This window comes from Chroicocephalus ridibundus, chromosome 3 (genome assembly GCF_963924245.1).
Source record: "Chroicocephalus ridibundus chromosome 3, bChrRid1.1, whole genome shotgun sequence".
NCBI classification, from domain to species: Eukaryota; Metazoa; Chordata; class Aves; order Charadriiformes; family Laridae; genus Chroicocephalus; species Chroicocephalus ridibundus.
This window is the reverse complement of record NC_086286.1, coordinates 3934419-3950918: the sequence shown is the minus strand read 5'-3', so window position 1 is coordinate 3950918 and position 16500 is coordinate 3934419. Positions and strand designations below refer to the sequence as shown.

General features: G+C 40.6%; 1 protein-coding gene across 2 annotated transcripts in view; it reads right to left on the bottom strand.

Annotated features, from left to right (window-relative positions):
• PLCB1 (phospholipase C beta 1) overlaps positions 1-16500 on the bottom strand; it is a 398333-nt gene that overhangs the window by 68404 nt on the left and 313429 nt on the right. For both annotated transcript variants that reach the window (XM_063331245.1, XM_063331246.1), the window contains exons 21-27: positions 16293-16392; positions 13378-13482; positions 12507-12616; positions 7306-7438; positions 6487-6540; positions 4690-4909; positions 693-873 (exon numbers count right to left, since the gene is read on the bottom strand). In XM_063331245.1, the coding sequence (XP_063187315.1) occupies positions 693-873; positions 4690-4909; positions 6487-6540; positions 7306-7438; positions 12507-12616; positions 13378-13482; positions 16293-16392 (903 nt within the window). The remainder of the gene's footprint in view (positions 1-692; positions 874-4689; positions 4910-6486; positions 6541-7305; positions 7439-12506; positions 12617-13377; positions 13483-16292; positions 16393-16500) is intronic.

The window sequence follows — 16500 nt, the reverse complement described above, 5'->3', positions numbered from 1 at the left end:
GAAACAGTCTGCACTGCCATAACACCCTTTAAAAATGTTATTTTCTGCCTGAGAATATCCATCGGCATCAGCTGCCATCTGCCCAAGCTCCTCTATTTCAGCTCAGAGGGCCTATGATCCTGCTCTAGTTGTCAGCTAAAGTCCAGCTGTAAAAATGCAAGCTGGCTTGGACTGATGGGACACTAAATATTTCTTCACCATATACAGATTATGTCCTGTATCCCCTTAAAGCATTCATCTGCAACAGCAACACTGTTTGGCACAACTCTGTGCCCTGGGGAGCGTTTGAATCTATTTCAATTTATTTATTTTCAGCGTGTTTCAATATGTTTTCCAGCTAAATCCTGCCTCCTTGAGTGTTGTACGTTTAAAAAAGCGGCCGAACAAAATGGGAAGATCATTCAAAAGCTGCAGTAAACTGAGATTTACGCAACTAGAGGTAAGGAGACTCTGCGTTAGCAGTAGTATTAATCCTGTTGCCTTTCTGCCTTCCATCCAAAGCTTTCCAAGTTGTTAGAAGTGCTAGTGACAAAGTGACACAACAACCCTTGAAGTTGCAGCAGGCCACAGGGAAATCAAGCTCTGAAATGGGCTCCAAGTAAGAGGAAGCCCCACTTAATTATAATTGTCACGCTGCTTTCATTACTCACCCTGAGATGGCTAAAGAAAAGCAGACGACATAACAAACGTACCAGCTTAATGTGCTCTCGTTTCTGGTACTTTTCACTGTAATACTGCTCCTGACGGAGATTTAGCAGCTGCTGCTGTTGCTTCTCCTTCAGCTCAACTAGCTTCTGGGTCATTTCAGAGTCGAGCGCAGCCAATTCCTGTTCGATAGTTGAAGAACTGTGGTCTGGGCTGCCCGTTTCAGATCTGCAAAGACACACACACCCCCCCACCAAGGTCTAAGTCGCTAGGTGTGTACACTCTGCCCCATATTTAAACCTTGTTTTTAAGGCAGCTGGTTATCTGTAGACCATTAAGAAATTTCTCAGCACTATGTACAGGGCCAGAAGACGATATTCTCTCTAGTAAATCCAATAATTTCATCTTTTAGGAAAAAAATAGTGCTAACAGTTTATTAATGGGATGGCTGTTACTTTTAAACCTCATTTTACTAACCCATCACGGTGGTGTGAACCGGACTTAGTATAAATGAGCTATAAATGCAACTGCCAAGACTTCCCATAAACTGATGCCCATGGAACTTGCTCATCCACCTCCAGACGTGTAACTTGAACTTCAAAGCTGCACAATCCTCAGCAGAAATAGTGAATGCTAAGTATTTTGAAAACTGAATCAATTCTTGCATACAATTAGCAATAAACTTAAGAGCACAACTTTACATCTGCCTTTATAAAATGCTTGGGAACATCCCTTTATTTGCTGTTTTCTCCCCCCTTCAGGAAATGCCACGCATAGCACACACTGAGAAAACTGCCCTATGGACTCCTGACTTTAGGAGGAAACACCCCCCAGTGGGGAATAAACCTCAGAAAGGCAGCACAGAGGAGCAAAGGAAAAACACAATGAGGAAGCTAAATGCAACGCTAAGGAACAGTTTCGGGTTTTTTTCTTAAGACAGAGGCAAGGATAGATGTAGTTGTGAAACGAGACATGACATGACAACACTGAAGTGCTTAAAGAAAAAAAAAGCAGCAAAAGTAGTATCACTCTCAGGCCAGAAGTAAACTACACCCAAGAAAAATATTTTAAAAAAATAATTATGCTGTGTCCCTGCTCTGCTGCTGTGTTTACTGCTGTACTCAGGTGTGAAATCAGTTGCCTGGGAAACCTCAGGAACAGTGCGTGAGATGGGCAAAACAGCAAAATCTTGAACAGAGAGGGCCGACGCGAGAAAAATGAGTTTGCTGCTTAGAAATTTGCAGAGATTACAACGCAGAGAACTTGCTACGCTCTTACCTCTCTTTTGTCTCCCAGGTTCAAGTTTGCAGCTGCTGTCAATTAGAGAACTTCAACTGAAATAATGTGAAGCTGCTTTCATCAGCCTGAGGATACGAACCAAGGTAGCCTCTTTTTATTTCTTGTATTTTTATTGTATTTGAATATTCTGCTAAGAGGTTAAGTGGTGTCAGCGTGTAGGTGAGGATAATTTAAATACAGAGCCAAAAGACAGCATTAATGAATATTAAAATCAGCATATTATGCCGTTACACTATGCATTTTAAAGCTGACTTTCCTCTTGTATTTTTGGGAAAAAGAAATAAGGCCTATTTCTAAATGCTGGCTAAAATACTAAGACTGTGTTTTAAGGGGCACGTTCATTAAAGAAACTTCAGAGCAATGCCAGCAAAACACTTGTGCATGTGTATAAAAAATACTTCAAACTTCCAATAGACAATGGCTTTACTGAATCTTGGCCCAATTTTAGACAAGGGCATGAAACAAGGTTTGCTTCTGACCAGAGGCATCGCATTTGTATGGCAATCTGATATAAGGCCTCCTGATGTAGTAGTGATTTATACTTTGCAGTTACAAGCAAATAGCTTCAGCAATAATTTAAAATTATAAAAATCACTTTTCTCCTTGGGATGCAGTATTCTGTTAGAAGTCTTCTGTCTGAGATATGTACTTGCAAGTTTGAAAATCCCTAAAAATATATTTCTGCCTTTTTAAAATTCAACCTCAGATTTTTTAACCTCCAGATTTCTCTGTATCTGCACATAAAACATCACATCTCTGAAATCATTGTGACAGCTCCATGTAATAGACTGCAGCGTTTTACTGCCTGATATCATGAATGATTTATAGCCAGATCATAACGAAATAAAAAAACAAAATCCTTTTAACTCAAAGATAATGAGTCATTTTATTTATTCAGTTTGTTTTTCTGTTTAAATTTGAATAGAATATGCTAGAGAAATGAAACATGACATTGTTTCGTCTCACGCTATCTATCACACACATTGACGACGGAAAATACAGCGGATAAAATAACACCGTGTGTGCAGTTGACAACCAGTCATTAAGGGAGTTTGTTAAACTCAAGTGTAGAACCTGGAAGCCTGGAAACTGGCAACACTTCGGGCCAGCTGAACATAGATATATTATGAGCATTAAGCTCTTATTAAGCCCAATGACGTTCTGTCATCAGGCAGGCGTCAATGAATAAGCTTCGTCCTAGGGACAAGTTATGGCTTCAATCCCAGTCATTTGCAACGAGAGGTGCTATCGACAAGGTTAGCAGCCAGAGCACGCTTGCAGCCTTTTCCTCTGATGATCTCCTACCAAAAATTATCAAGTAATTTTTTTTTAATGTTCATTCACCGTCTTCATATTTAAGAACTGCAGCTATATCCATTTTATGTAAAAGTTAAAGGACTTCTGTGCTTATCTAATTAATGTAAATTATGTTAAAATGAGAATGCCGCACTAACGGGAGAAATAAAATTTTAGGAGGGTACCCCTACCTGATTATCATTCAACTGTAACAGTATCCGGCACCAATTGTACCTATGTGCGTATACGTTTTGCCAGGAGTTAAGAATTTATCTTTATTAACATATAGTTCCCTACCATATGAACAAGACAATTATTGTGGAAAGATTAACGACCCATAACAGTCTTTTCACTTCAAACTGATAAAGATAAATACAACTCCCCTTTTTCATTATTACCTAACCAAATAATATAACAATTCTATGGGCACACACAAAGAGATAGGGCAATGCAAGATTTAGAAAGAGACAGAGCACAGAAGGGGTGTGCATGCAGAGGCAAAGCAAAGCAATCATGAAGAGATCCCCAAGTGGTCTGGATTAATCATAATTTAAACAGTAGTCAGATGTTAATAACTTTCAGGTGTTTCTTTCACCTAATTATACATCTGATGCCTTCTACTCTAGCCTGAGTGTTTTCCAGGGCTCCAACTTGGAGACAATGCTCTTCATCCCCAGATTCAGAGTATCTGTTTTACCCATTTTTATAGCATAAAAGAGGATTATGTTTGTTCCTGTTTTGACACTTGGGTCTCTTCCACCACCAGACAGCACAACGTGGTGGCCCAGAGTAAACCAATTGCTTAACAAGGGCAGGATGACCATGTGTGCTCGCTGCAAAAACTTCTCCTTCTTTGGAAGTGGAGGTATACATTATAAAGTTCTATTAGTAAGTCTGGGGCAGAAGTTTCCATGGAACTGCCACTCCTTCTCCTAAAGGAGGTCAGCATGGGAGAAGACGGGGTGCTTTGATAAAACGTGCTGCAGTTGACCTGAGCAGGAGAGCAAAACACTTTATCCAGATAGGTTCGACTTCCTTCACACTGCCGTCCGGCTCCTGAACTGCCCCAGCATGCAGGGGACGCCCCCTCTCATAGTCTGTGATTAAGCTCAAGCCCTAACCACGGGCTGCTGTTGCCAGTACAGCTGAGTCACCTACCCATGCTGGCGGTCCAGGGAAAGTCCCAAGGTAAATACTGCATGCCTTCATTTACAGGGCAAGAGGTATAACACGGTGAACAACTTCTCTGACTTCTAGCAGAGAAGCAGCACATCATGGAGAGGGCTTTTTCTGATGATTTCCGTATCAAAGGCCCTGACTTCATTTTACCTTGCTGCTTTTGATTTTTTTCTGTGCTGTCATGTCACCTCCATGTTAGTTGTCTGCTATAAAAGAAGACTTGAGTAAAGATTTCCAACACCAAGAAGAGGAAAGCTATGTTCAACGTACCTTTTCTTACTGTCTCTTTTTGCTGTTTTTTCTAACCCTGCTCTCCGTCGCAGGTAGTCATTCTGGATTTCATTATACTTTGCCGTGTGCTCTTTGATAAGGTCAGTGGTTTTCTTGTGGTGCCTCTTTACAAGGTCCTTCATTTCCTTGTAGTGCTTCTTCTGAAGCTTAACAAAAGACTTCTGTTGTTTTAGCTCCTCAATAGTCTGTGCTTCCACTTCTACAATGATAACAACAAAAGCCACTTCAATTTTCTAATAATGTACGATTTCAATCAGAGAACACAGCAATTGCTATTAGCAGGAATAAAACAAAGCATGCTTGTTTGCTGCTGGTAAGTGAAATGTGCTACCTTAAACTGTGTAGACTTACCCGGAAATAAGCTAACCAGATTGAAAATACTGTGGCAAATTTAACTGATATAAGAGTAAGAAGTGAGATGAAAATTTAGAACACCAACGTGTCGCAAAATAGAAATCATGTACTTTCTTTCCTCAACCCCCTTCAGATGCAAAAGATTCCCATCAGCCCAATGTATAAAAACATGATCTTACATTGATATGACCACAGATCTTTTTTGTACCCACTGTACCAACACTTCAAGTCTCCCTTCTCTCTGGCTGGGCTACATAACATGCTGGTGCTTAAAACCCCTTCGCAAACAGCACTTCAGCTGCCTGCTCTCCCGCCTTGACCCTGGCACTGGCTGGTGGCAGCTGTCCCGGTATCATCATGGCATCTTAGGAGAGACTTCAGTTCTCTCACGATGGAGACCCTGCAACAGAGGAGTCCTGGCCAGCTGGCTGCCAGCCCAGCAAAGGATCGGTAGCTAAATGCCGAGAACTGTGCTCCAGTGCTGTTGCTCCGACAGCCACTATGAAGGATGTCCTTCTCTCTCAGCCCAGACCACACCTTGAGCTCAGGGTCTGCTAGTCTGACCTGCACAAGCTCACACCAAATCAGCAATTTAAACCAAAAAACCCCAAACCAACAAACAAAAAAAAAAAAGTGCTGGAGGGAATGATGACTTGCATCATTTGGGGTCACAGCTCTGGGAAAGCCAGGCTGAAGACCCCTTCCTGGACAACAGACTGATTGCATGAGGCCAGCAGGTGCTTCCACAATCTAGGCCAGCCTCTTTCTACAGCACTTGAGGGGGACTGAATAAGAGACAATCAACACGTAGAATTTCATGTGTCTTATGTGCTTTCCACACCTAAACGGAGACACAAGATTTGGATATGGAGTGGGTTCTAATGTAGGAGAATGACTATAAAAAAACCTGAGTTACGAGATTTGCAATCTGAACTCTTAACTCCAAGCTGGAGGACACGACTCCTAATTGAACAGTAGGGCACTATCTAACTGAAAGGCCAGTTTACTCAATGTAAGGGTTAATTTCAGTTTTGCAGGGGCAATGGGAACGCTGCAAGGCTAATGAAGATAAAATGGTTTCACTACTATTCACAATATTCAGAGCATATTTAGCTTCTGTTCTCATAATAATGCTGGTCTTTTGTCTGCATTTGATGGTAACATTGTGCTTGTGAAACTACAACAACGGGATATTTTTAAAAAATTCCCTATTGGCACCCAATACCGATCTCATGAAACGTGCTCAGACATTTAGTAACTTCAAAGCTGAGGAAGGAAACATGGTATGTACTTTTTCTACGAGTTACTGCAGTCCTAATCATTCAAAGAAACGTCTCAGCCAGACGGCCTATTTCATAAAAAATATGTTTCTCTTGATAAAAAAGCGTACCGTTCATGCAGTGTAAACTGTGTATTTATTACCTGTGAGGACACTCTGAATAAGATCTTCTGTCTTTGCGGGTGCTTTCACCGAACCTAGAGGTAAAAGAGATGACTGATTCAAATTGTTTTAAAGCAACAGTCAACACGGCAGGTGACACAGGACATATGTTGACACGGGCATTTATTAGTCATTGGAGAAACCACATCCCTGAGCACAAGCGCAGCAACGTGGAAAAGAACACTGAGCCTGTGAACCGACACAAAAAGGTAACCTTCTGAAAACCCACCTGAGCTTCGTTGGTTTACTTATGAGAAGGGTGTTCTTGAACTCACTGATACCACCCATATCAGTCATTTAAGTGCTATTAGGCTGACGGTTATTACAACTGCTCTATATCATGATGTCAGTGCAAAATCTCTGTACGCAAGATGAATCCAGCTCCTTAGAAGTCAGTTAAATCGAGCCTATAAGTATCGAATACTGTATTTTGTGTGTGGAATAAGATGTAATAATTAGGCATATTTGTAAAAACAATTTAAAGCGACACCTGCACTTGCAACAGTAACAACAACAAAAAAAAAACCCAGTGAATTTTCTTGCTTGCAATGAACTTCAGTTCTGCCCTAAAAGCAACTCTTAAATAGAAGACATCTGTATGTTTGAAGAAGTCTGGCCCTAGCAGCATACTAACGTAATGGGAAAATTTCTGCCTATTTTACAAAAACCAATCAACCAACCAAACACACGCAACCCACCCCCCCAACTTTGTTCTTTAAATGCAAAGCACATGAAAAATTATTATCCAGAGTTATTTTGAAAACATGGGACTTTTTTTGTTTTGCTTTGTTTTTCCTTACCTGGTGTTGGTTGGCTATGGACAACCTGAGTTGCTGGTTTCGGTGTAAGAGAGGCAGTATAATTTACTCCATTTTCTGCTGGTGTTGGCCTTGGTTCATTGTTAGCTTCAGATGGTGCATCTCCGTGGTCAATCTGAAAATGCATAATGATTTACATTACTCTTCTCAACTAACACTTAAAATTATTTATTTGCAGGTCTAGTTTAGCCTCTTTTTTTAAATGTAAAATTCTGTAAATGTTATATATAAGTAATTCTAAAAGGAAACAAAAAAAAGGTACCCTTAAGAGTCATAGTAACCCAGGTGGTTCATTTTTGTGGCAAGTTTCAAGAAGAAATAGAGCATGTATTATTATGAAAAAGTATTTTAAACGGATTTAACTCATCAGGGACATTTTTCAGTACAGTATATATTAGCTGCACCAGAAGTGAAATCTGTGTTTTATTGAAAAGCATTGTTCTCTGCCATAAAACCTTTCTAGAAATAATGTGGAAGCTGGCATGAAAATGCTACTCAAATCCCTGCTGTGAACAAAATGTGTACACAAAATTACTTTTAAATTTCATAGATACACAGCACTATCATTATTCACCGTTCTTACAGAACAGAGACATACTTCTGATTCCCAGGATCTTACATAGTTGCAATTACACTCCAAGGATAATATGTAAACAGTACCTCCAGCCTGCTGCATAAATACATCTGTGGTATCCAAATATTTAAGCATTTTCCACAATCTTTTCTTTCTCTCCAGTTTCCTAAAGGCTCAGGCTTACAGCATACATTATCCTATGCATTGAACACCTTATTATCTTCTTTGTGACCATCAGGTTTTAAGCAAGCACCCAGCACTCAGCAAACAGACGGTCATTCAAAGCAGTTTTTATTTTGAAATGGCCAGTGCCCCCTTCCTGCTGTCCCTGCGAGGGGCCAGTTGCCATGGTGTCTCACAGTAGTTTTGGATTTGTTCCTTCAGCTGCTTCCATTTCACTCTTTGATGGTAATCGCATTACATGCAGAGGCAGGATACCACAGTTGCTGGGTTTTTTCCCCTCGATTACTCCACACTTGCAAAATACCAGCCTGCACTGCATCGAGAGAGTCAAAATACATTTAGATCTAACTGCTCTGTGCTGCTCCTGCGGCTGATTTCCTTCATCTTGGTCCTGACAACACACTGTATATTGCAAAAGGATTTCTGTCTCAACAGCCTATTTCCACCAAAATTATAGGAGAGAGATCCTGTAGTAAGAAACATGATGCAACTGAAAACCAATGCCAACAACTTCATTTATATCAAGCAGGAATGACTGCAATAAAATAAGGGAAAACATGATCACGCCAATATTTATGACAGCAGAACAACTTGACTGGCAAAAGCTGTAGCTGTGACAAACACACAGACATGGTTACCCCCTCAATTCTCATTAAAATATTACTCCTCACGGGATGCAATTCGTTAGTTTAAGGAAAACAATGTTTGCCATATAGATCATCAACATTTAATACAAATAAAGCTAGAATTCATAACTTCTGGCAAGTTTGTGCCCCATTACGTCACGGCGTGGAAAAGTGGGTATTATCTTATTTTTGGGGGACTAGGTTTGTATGTGGTGTGAAATGCTGCATTGCAGCGTGCTGAGAAACTATTAATATAGCCTGTCAATATTGGACATAAAACATCTGTTTTCAGAAACTAAAGCAGAAATGTGACACAGGATCAGGAAGTGAATAAAGAGTAATTTTCACTGCATCAAGCAGTCTAATCTCATTAAAAAGCACTTTCTCTTCTCATAATTCATCACACAGAATGCTAAAGTAAACCTGATTTTCCCTTAGCGGAAAATATTTTAGGCTCTTTTTAAAACATGATGTAATCCAGCCTTATAATTTATAGTTTTAATATTCACAGAAAATGGTTTATATTCCACATGTTGCCATGTCTTTTGCAAGACAGTATATTTACTAAGTAGAAAGATACGTACCCATACAGGTACATATCTATATGGTCTATTCTTATTTCTACAGAGAAAAGGAGCTGCAATGTGTTGGGGTTGGGAGATCTCCTCCGAGCTGCACTGTTAGATTAGGTGGCCAGTTTTTAAGTCAATTTGCCTCTATTCACCTTGGCAAAGTATAAGGCAGCGTAAGCAAGGTCTCCCTTAAAGTGTCAGATCAACTTAATTGCCATTACTCTTATTGGTGCGATCATTATCATTTGCAAAACTATGCCTGAATTTTCATTTTAAATGGTGGTATCAGATACACTAAGGCCAGTTGCTCTCCTAGAGATGTTTTTGTTTACTTTCCCTATCAAAACCATTTTATTTAACCAGAGAAGCCAACCGGAGTGATTACACACGTTTGATTTATGTCCAGGCACGCAAAACAGTACTTTCCATTTCAACCCTGTTTTATGGGTAGAAACAACAGGTCAGACGCTCTGCTGCTCCCATGTCAGACACGTTAACGAGCCAGCAAGGCCTCCTGACTCCCTGACTCTGCACTGGGAATTGACATTATACCCAGGGACGTTATACCAGCAGGCACAGCCAAAATGCATTTTACCCTGGGCTCACTTTTCCCAGACCCCTACACACTTCTGCTCCTGTGACTGTGGGGAGGAAAAACGTACAAACGAGTTACATCCATCTACTTTAGGCTGGGATTAATTCATCCCAAGAAACTCCCAGCTGCAAATTTCTCTAGCTTATTCCTCCTGTCTGTAAAGGACATCAGGCAGGGGAAGAGAAGGCAACCTTCACTACCTGTACGCTCATAAAGATTTACTGTGTATTCAGATAAATACAGTTAAAGGTGCAAGACGCACACTGCAGGTATTACAATGCTTCCATTTTACAAAAATAGCTGTTGTAAAGCAAGAACTGACCAGAAAGCTAAAGGTAGCAATTCACGTTACGCTCATGACAGGAGGGTTGCAAATAAATACAAAAAAGATGCTGTAAATTTTGTAATTTTTCATCATTCTTCACTTATGTTACTGCACTGATAATTAACAAGCAGTGTAATTTGAAGCCTAAAGAAAGGCTAATTTATTTGTTCAAAATGATTCACTATTAGGTAGCTTATTTGACTACTCTTTTGCAAGAAGCCTGGGGAGCCTCTCACAGAGATGCAGCTGAAACTTTTAGGTAGCAAAGAAAAACCTCTCAGTTTTCCTGTGACAGCTGCAAGAACCCGGCTCAGACAAATAAATGTGTGTGCGGGGAGGGAAAGAGGTGTGGGGAGGCGGAATCTGTGCTAGGAGACAGCACAGCTTCGCACACAAACATTTATAGTGTGTAAATTTGAAACTTTACATAGGAAAATTGAATCCAGGTGCACTTATGCATACATGTCTGGCAAACATATCCGGGTTGATTTAGCTACACTGCCAGTGAACGTACTTGCAATTATTAACCGATGTGATTCTCGTGGGCCAATGTAAGTGAACAAAAGAGTCAGCCTGGCTGACTGACGAAGAAAACGTTACCATCAGGCAATTCAAGATTTCCAAGTACACCCCAGCTGCCAAATATCTTACCTAGAACTGGCGTTTCTAAAAAGAAGGCAACAAGGGTGTATTTAGATTGCTGCTTCAAGCAGCAATTTTGTACCTGTCCCTTGTTACTGCATCTAACTGAATGGATATACATTTTTAGTAAGTACACCACTACAATCCTTACAATTTTCTTTTAAAAAAATGTCTCTATCCTATGAGTTTTCAAGCTCCTTGAAATGTGGAAGCACTACCTGAGCACTACAATTCATCTTTCCTTCTTCCCATTTGCTTTAGAAGAAACTCTGTGACAGAATTTTTCTACCCAATAAGCCTGTACAGACCAGGAAAATCTGTACTTTTTCAAAAGTAAAAATGACCTCTAAGGTATTTAAAGGATTATGTTAAAAAAAACCTCTCTTATTAAAATAGAATCTCATGTGTAGAGCGTCCTAGATAAATGTCTAAGATACTATTGAGCGTTTCAGAGTGTCCTCATTCAGCCGAACTTGTGACACTGCACAAAGAGTAAATTGTTGGCCACTGAATTGTAATGACTTTCACTCATCTGGTCTGCTTTGGGAATGTATTCTTGGTTACAAAATCTAGTTCAATGAGGCTTTTGCACATCTGAGAATTGAAGAAGACAGGCACCAGAGCTGAGGGCAGTAGAATTACAGAGCATTTCTCCATCTTCGCTAGAGACCTGTACCTAATGCCTTTTGATTCACATGATGTGTCTAACATCTGACACGAGCAATCTTTAAAATACAAGGTTGATATTGTCAAACATTGCTAGAAGACGTACCAATGACAGTGTCTGGAACAGAGAGACTGAATGCCTGAAAGTGCATAGAGTTTAAAGACACCAAAGTTGAGCTGCCAGTGCTCTCAATTATGCTCAAAATAACATCTTTGCATTTGTATGCACAACACCTCCAATTACACAGGAAAACCAACAGGGTTTAAAGGTTAGTCCGAGGGTAATCATGTATTATGTGGCTCCCACATAACATGCGGCTCCCACAGCTTTCTGCTAAGCTAGAACAGGCCTGAACGTTTGTTTACTCTGTGGTCTCCTCCCTCTTCATATCTCTGTCTAATATCTATGAAGGGGTGGATCTGTTGACCTCCAGAGGCCCCTTTCCATCTATATTATTGTATAATTATACTGTGTCTCTTTAGGGGACTTTTGTTCATAGAGAATGTGTAGAGATATTGTAATCTGAGATACATGAATGTTTCTGAACGGAATAACCTCTCCAGAAACAAGAGTCTGAAATTCTGGAAAATTTGTAGCATTTTCAGGAAAAGCTACTGATACAGAGATGTCTTTTTTGTAAGGGTAACTACATCATCACGCTGGAAAACAACAGGTGATGACTTATGAAGATTTAGTACATAAAAAAGTTGCAAATCAGCATACACGTAATGTGGTTTTTCATTCAGCTTTTGGTGTCTCTTTACCTCCAAACAGTAACTTGCTACGTGCACAACACACTGCCTTCAGTGAAACCACAGGCACAGCGCGAAGCTTCTCGGCTGTAATGTGCCCTGCTCTCATCCTAGGTGAGATGTTTACAGGTGTTCACGTAATTAACACATACAGTTCCTAGATACTTTCAATATTTGGCTTTCTAAGCCAAGTAGGTGCTTTTAAATCCTGTAACATAATTTGCAGAGACTCTGAAACCTCCCTTACCTCTTTCTTCACCTCTTCTTCATCTTCCAGAGTCAGTGCGGCCAGTTGCTTAGCTCTCTGCTCCATCAAGTTTACGTATCTGATTGGATTGGATAAGGCCTCGATCACATCTAGAAATAATGCAAATACTTCAGTTTCAAAGCCCTTACGTTATGGTTCCAGTGCTCCTCAGGTGTTAAGAAAGAGACTGTATTTTTCATACAGATCTGCTGCTGATCGGCACTCCTAGGACCTAGAACAACACTGAAGGGGAGGACACCATTGTGCACAAATACTCTAACACTTGTTTGTTGAGTTTGTGCTTGGGTCTCATGGATGTGCATTTTCTGCACAGAGTTTTACGATGGATTTTCAAAGCTTACAGCATCAGTCAACTAGGATCCTGCTTCACATGAGGCACAAAGAAGCATTAATAAAAATCCTCTTTCAAAAAAAAATCAAAATAGTTATACAGAATACTATTTTACACTGCAGATGCACAGGATGCTCTTTAAACCTCCCTTCTTTAGAGCTGATTCCAAAATACAATGCTCTACATTAAGCATGGTACTTTCCTCTGCTTAGGAAACAATTACACACTACTGCGTCACGTAAGCAAAGTTTCATTTGTGTTTCAGTGGCAAATGCCTGTGGTATTTCCTCCTTTAGAGTCACACAAGGTCTGCTGAAAATAAAAGAGTTGGCCCTAATCCTAAACCTCAGGCAGACCGCTGTAAATCAGGCTATCTTGTATGAGTGATGAGACATAATGATCCATCAGGCGCTGGGGTTTGTTTACAGGACCGTTATCCCCATACGGCAAGTCAGCTACATTCATTTTACATTTCAATTAACCTTTATATTCCCCAGTAGGAAAATGTCACAGAGTTACCTGCGTAAGTATCAGGTACATAGTCTTTGACCTCTATGTATACAAAGAGAGCTGGCAGTGTCAAAGGTTGGTTCCTCTCATTCCTCAAACAGATGTAGTGATAGCCTGCAAAATAAGAAACAACCGGTTCAGAGCATAAACTCTTCCACAGGCATTTCCAATGTAATTGTGTTATCATTTGTTATTTATGGTGTGGCTCCAACTGAGCCAGCAACCCTAGGGACTTCTGGTAGGGAAAGATTTACCTGGAGGGTTTCAGAGATAAGTATACGAACAAGCGGCTGTTAGAAAGGCACGTGACACTGCAGTTTAAAATACTCTTTCCCCTTTATTTTCACATCTCTGAATAATGCTAAAAATTGTCATTTACCTAATTTTTGATGCATTCTATTTTATTACCTTTGGCTGGATTTTTTTTTTTTTTAAAGTTTTGGAGCTCTTATTTAATTTTCAAAAGCGACCCTTGTAATACTCAGGAATCTGAACAGACAGTAAAACTGAGATGTAATAGTCCATCCACAACACAGTATCTAATTTGAAAAACAGACAATGTCGCACTGTAACTACAAAGTGTGTGTGTATGGATCCTATGATGTGACTAACCTTAGAAATATATCTGAAAGAAAGAGTATTTTCAGACCGTTTTGAAAGCTGGCTATCTTGTAAGAGTGAGGGCACGCATTACAGTGCAGCTTAGCCAAGTTAACAGCGAGGGACCACAGAGGGGTCAGTCCCAAACTCCTTCTCCCGGCCACCTACCACCATCTCCTGCTCCTTCTCTCGTTCACTCATGTTTTTCTGACTTAATAAGGCAGCTCAGCAAGCTAAACTCTGGAAAAAGCAACCTTCAGAAACTGCAAAGAGTATTCCCTCAATTTAGCTCCCCAAAATGCCTCACCATAAGGTCAGACGTATTAATGCCAGTTTAAAGACAGTGACAGACGGCCACAGGTAGAAATGGGAGAAAAGGATTTCCAGACCCAACAAACTCTTACAGCATGGCAGGGCTGAAAAGTTGCATCCTCTGCCTCACAAATTGGTGCCTCTTGCACCATGGCTGATGTTGCTCTTCTAAGGCATGACTAAGGAGCTGCTCATACGGGTAGTGTCAAGAGAAGAGTAACCAGCAGGATGCACTTATCTGGGGGGATCCCCACGTGGGTGATACGAACAGCTCCCTCTCCAAGTAATGGTTAAATCCTTGCTTTGGGAATAATGGTAATTCTGTGGATTTTTGTGATAGTATGATATAGTTTTCAATAATGTCTCATAAAAGAGGGAAAGTACATATTACAAAGGTTTCTCAGTTCTCTCAAGCTCCTCCAGCAAATCTTCAGCAATTACACAAACTAAAATCAACGTGCTGTTCTCCATCACATGCTGTAAACTTATGATTACTGGAGTCAAAAGGACAGAAGATAGGTCTGTGAGTAAAAGCTCTTGAATGTCCTTGTGTGGTTTAACACAGCGGCCTTTGTTCTGAAAAGCACAAGCTTAAAAGCAGGTACACGATTCAGTGCTCTGCTGAATGGGCTCTGTGCTGCATGAAGGGTGAGCACCAAGAAAAGGGACCAGCCACGGTAAGTGTTCCATTTCACCAAAAGAGGGAAATCCTTCACCTCCCCCTTTCTCCTCTCCAATCACCTGTCTCCCTCTGGAGCTCAGCAGATCCTCCACGAGGCAATTATATCCATTAAGCCAGCAGAAAACAGCGGAGAGTTTTCTGCTGGATTGATAAACTTGCTTGGCACACAAAAAAGGTGTAGAGATTGGCAGAGCTGGCACAAGAGAATGGCCAAGAGGAGGGTAGAGAGAAGGGAAGGGAAAGAGAAGTGACAACTGGTGAGGAAATCCTGGAGCAGTGATGTGCCCAGCAGCCACCTCCCATGGCTAGCCTGTTTGCACTTGCAGTGAGGCCATGCGACACCAGCTAAGACAAAAATGCGTGGAGCTCATCTAAGAAAAGCCCTGACATCACCTGCAGCAAGAGAAGGGACTGATTTATACATCACCCAAGATCAGGTCTCCAGGAATAACATGGACGACGACTGTTAGATACAGGGACATGTGAGTTTTGTGCTACTGCTGGGACTGGCTAAATAAGGTACAGGGTAGATAACAAATATTCCTCCTTTTCCAGTGTGAGTGGAGTTGGGAGCATGTTTATGGCCCATATGCTTGCCCTAATTTAGTTTCCTCCCCTCAATAAAGCTGGCACTGAAGTCAAATGCTTCTCTTGCTCAAAATGCCAATGTCACTGAATCTTTCTGAAACAAGATCTCTAACAAGTCTCTGGCCTCGAAAATAAGGGCTGAGTTGTCGCACAAGACATCTTTTCAGTTAAGTGGCCACTAATTATATTAGAAATAATGATATGATTTGGAAGAGACCAGTAATGATATTTTTTTTTTTTTAATTTTCAGCAATAAAGATGAAAGTAATTTTGGATTGATTTAAAGGTTCTGCAGAGAGATGATGGCTTGCATATAGGTCAGTCCTTGCATGCATGTAAAAATTACATTAGAGAAACAAATTTTGCTTTCATTCCCAGACATCTCCCATTTTCACAAAGATGACATCAAAATCGGCTGTTGCTGCCCTCTTTCCTCTTAAAAGTGTACAATTGCACTTCTTAGCATAAAACTGTGAACATGCAGTTGATCTACTGGAGATGAGTAAGTGCCAACCATGACTCTGAAGCTTAACTCTCTTGGTTTTCCTGGTTCATTACAAATTTAAATTTCTGGTGAAATATGGTATTTTCCTTTTCAAACTTGAGGTATCAAACTTGAGATGCTCAAATCCCCAGTTGCTATAAATCTGCACAGTGGCTGCTGATTTACAGCACTGGGATTCCGGCTTGCTGTTGCTTTTCACTTCACAACGTCCACCTCAATGGAGAAAAAAAAGTTTACCTGGTCGAATTGCTGAGACTGGCAATATTCGATGACCAATGAATTTCCCTCCTTCTTCATACACTGCTAGCCTCAAACATGCCAGGGTAGGTAAAACAACCTGGAAGGCAATATTGATGCATTACTAACTTTCTGCTCTGAATGAAACAGCTCCTTCCAGATGTAGGCCGTATAGCAGACAGAAAGTTCAATCTAGCAGACAGTAACA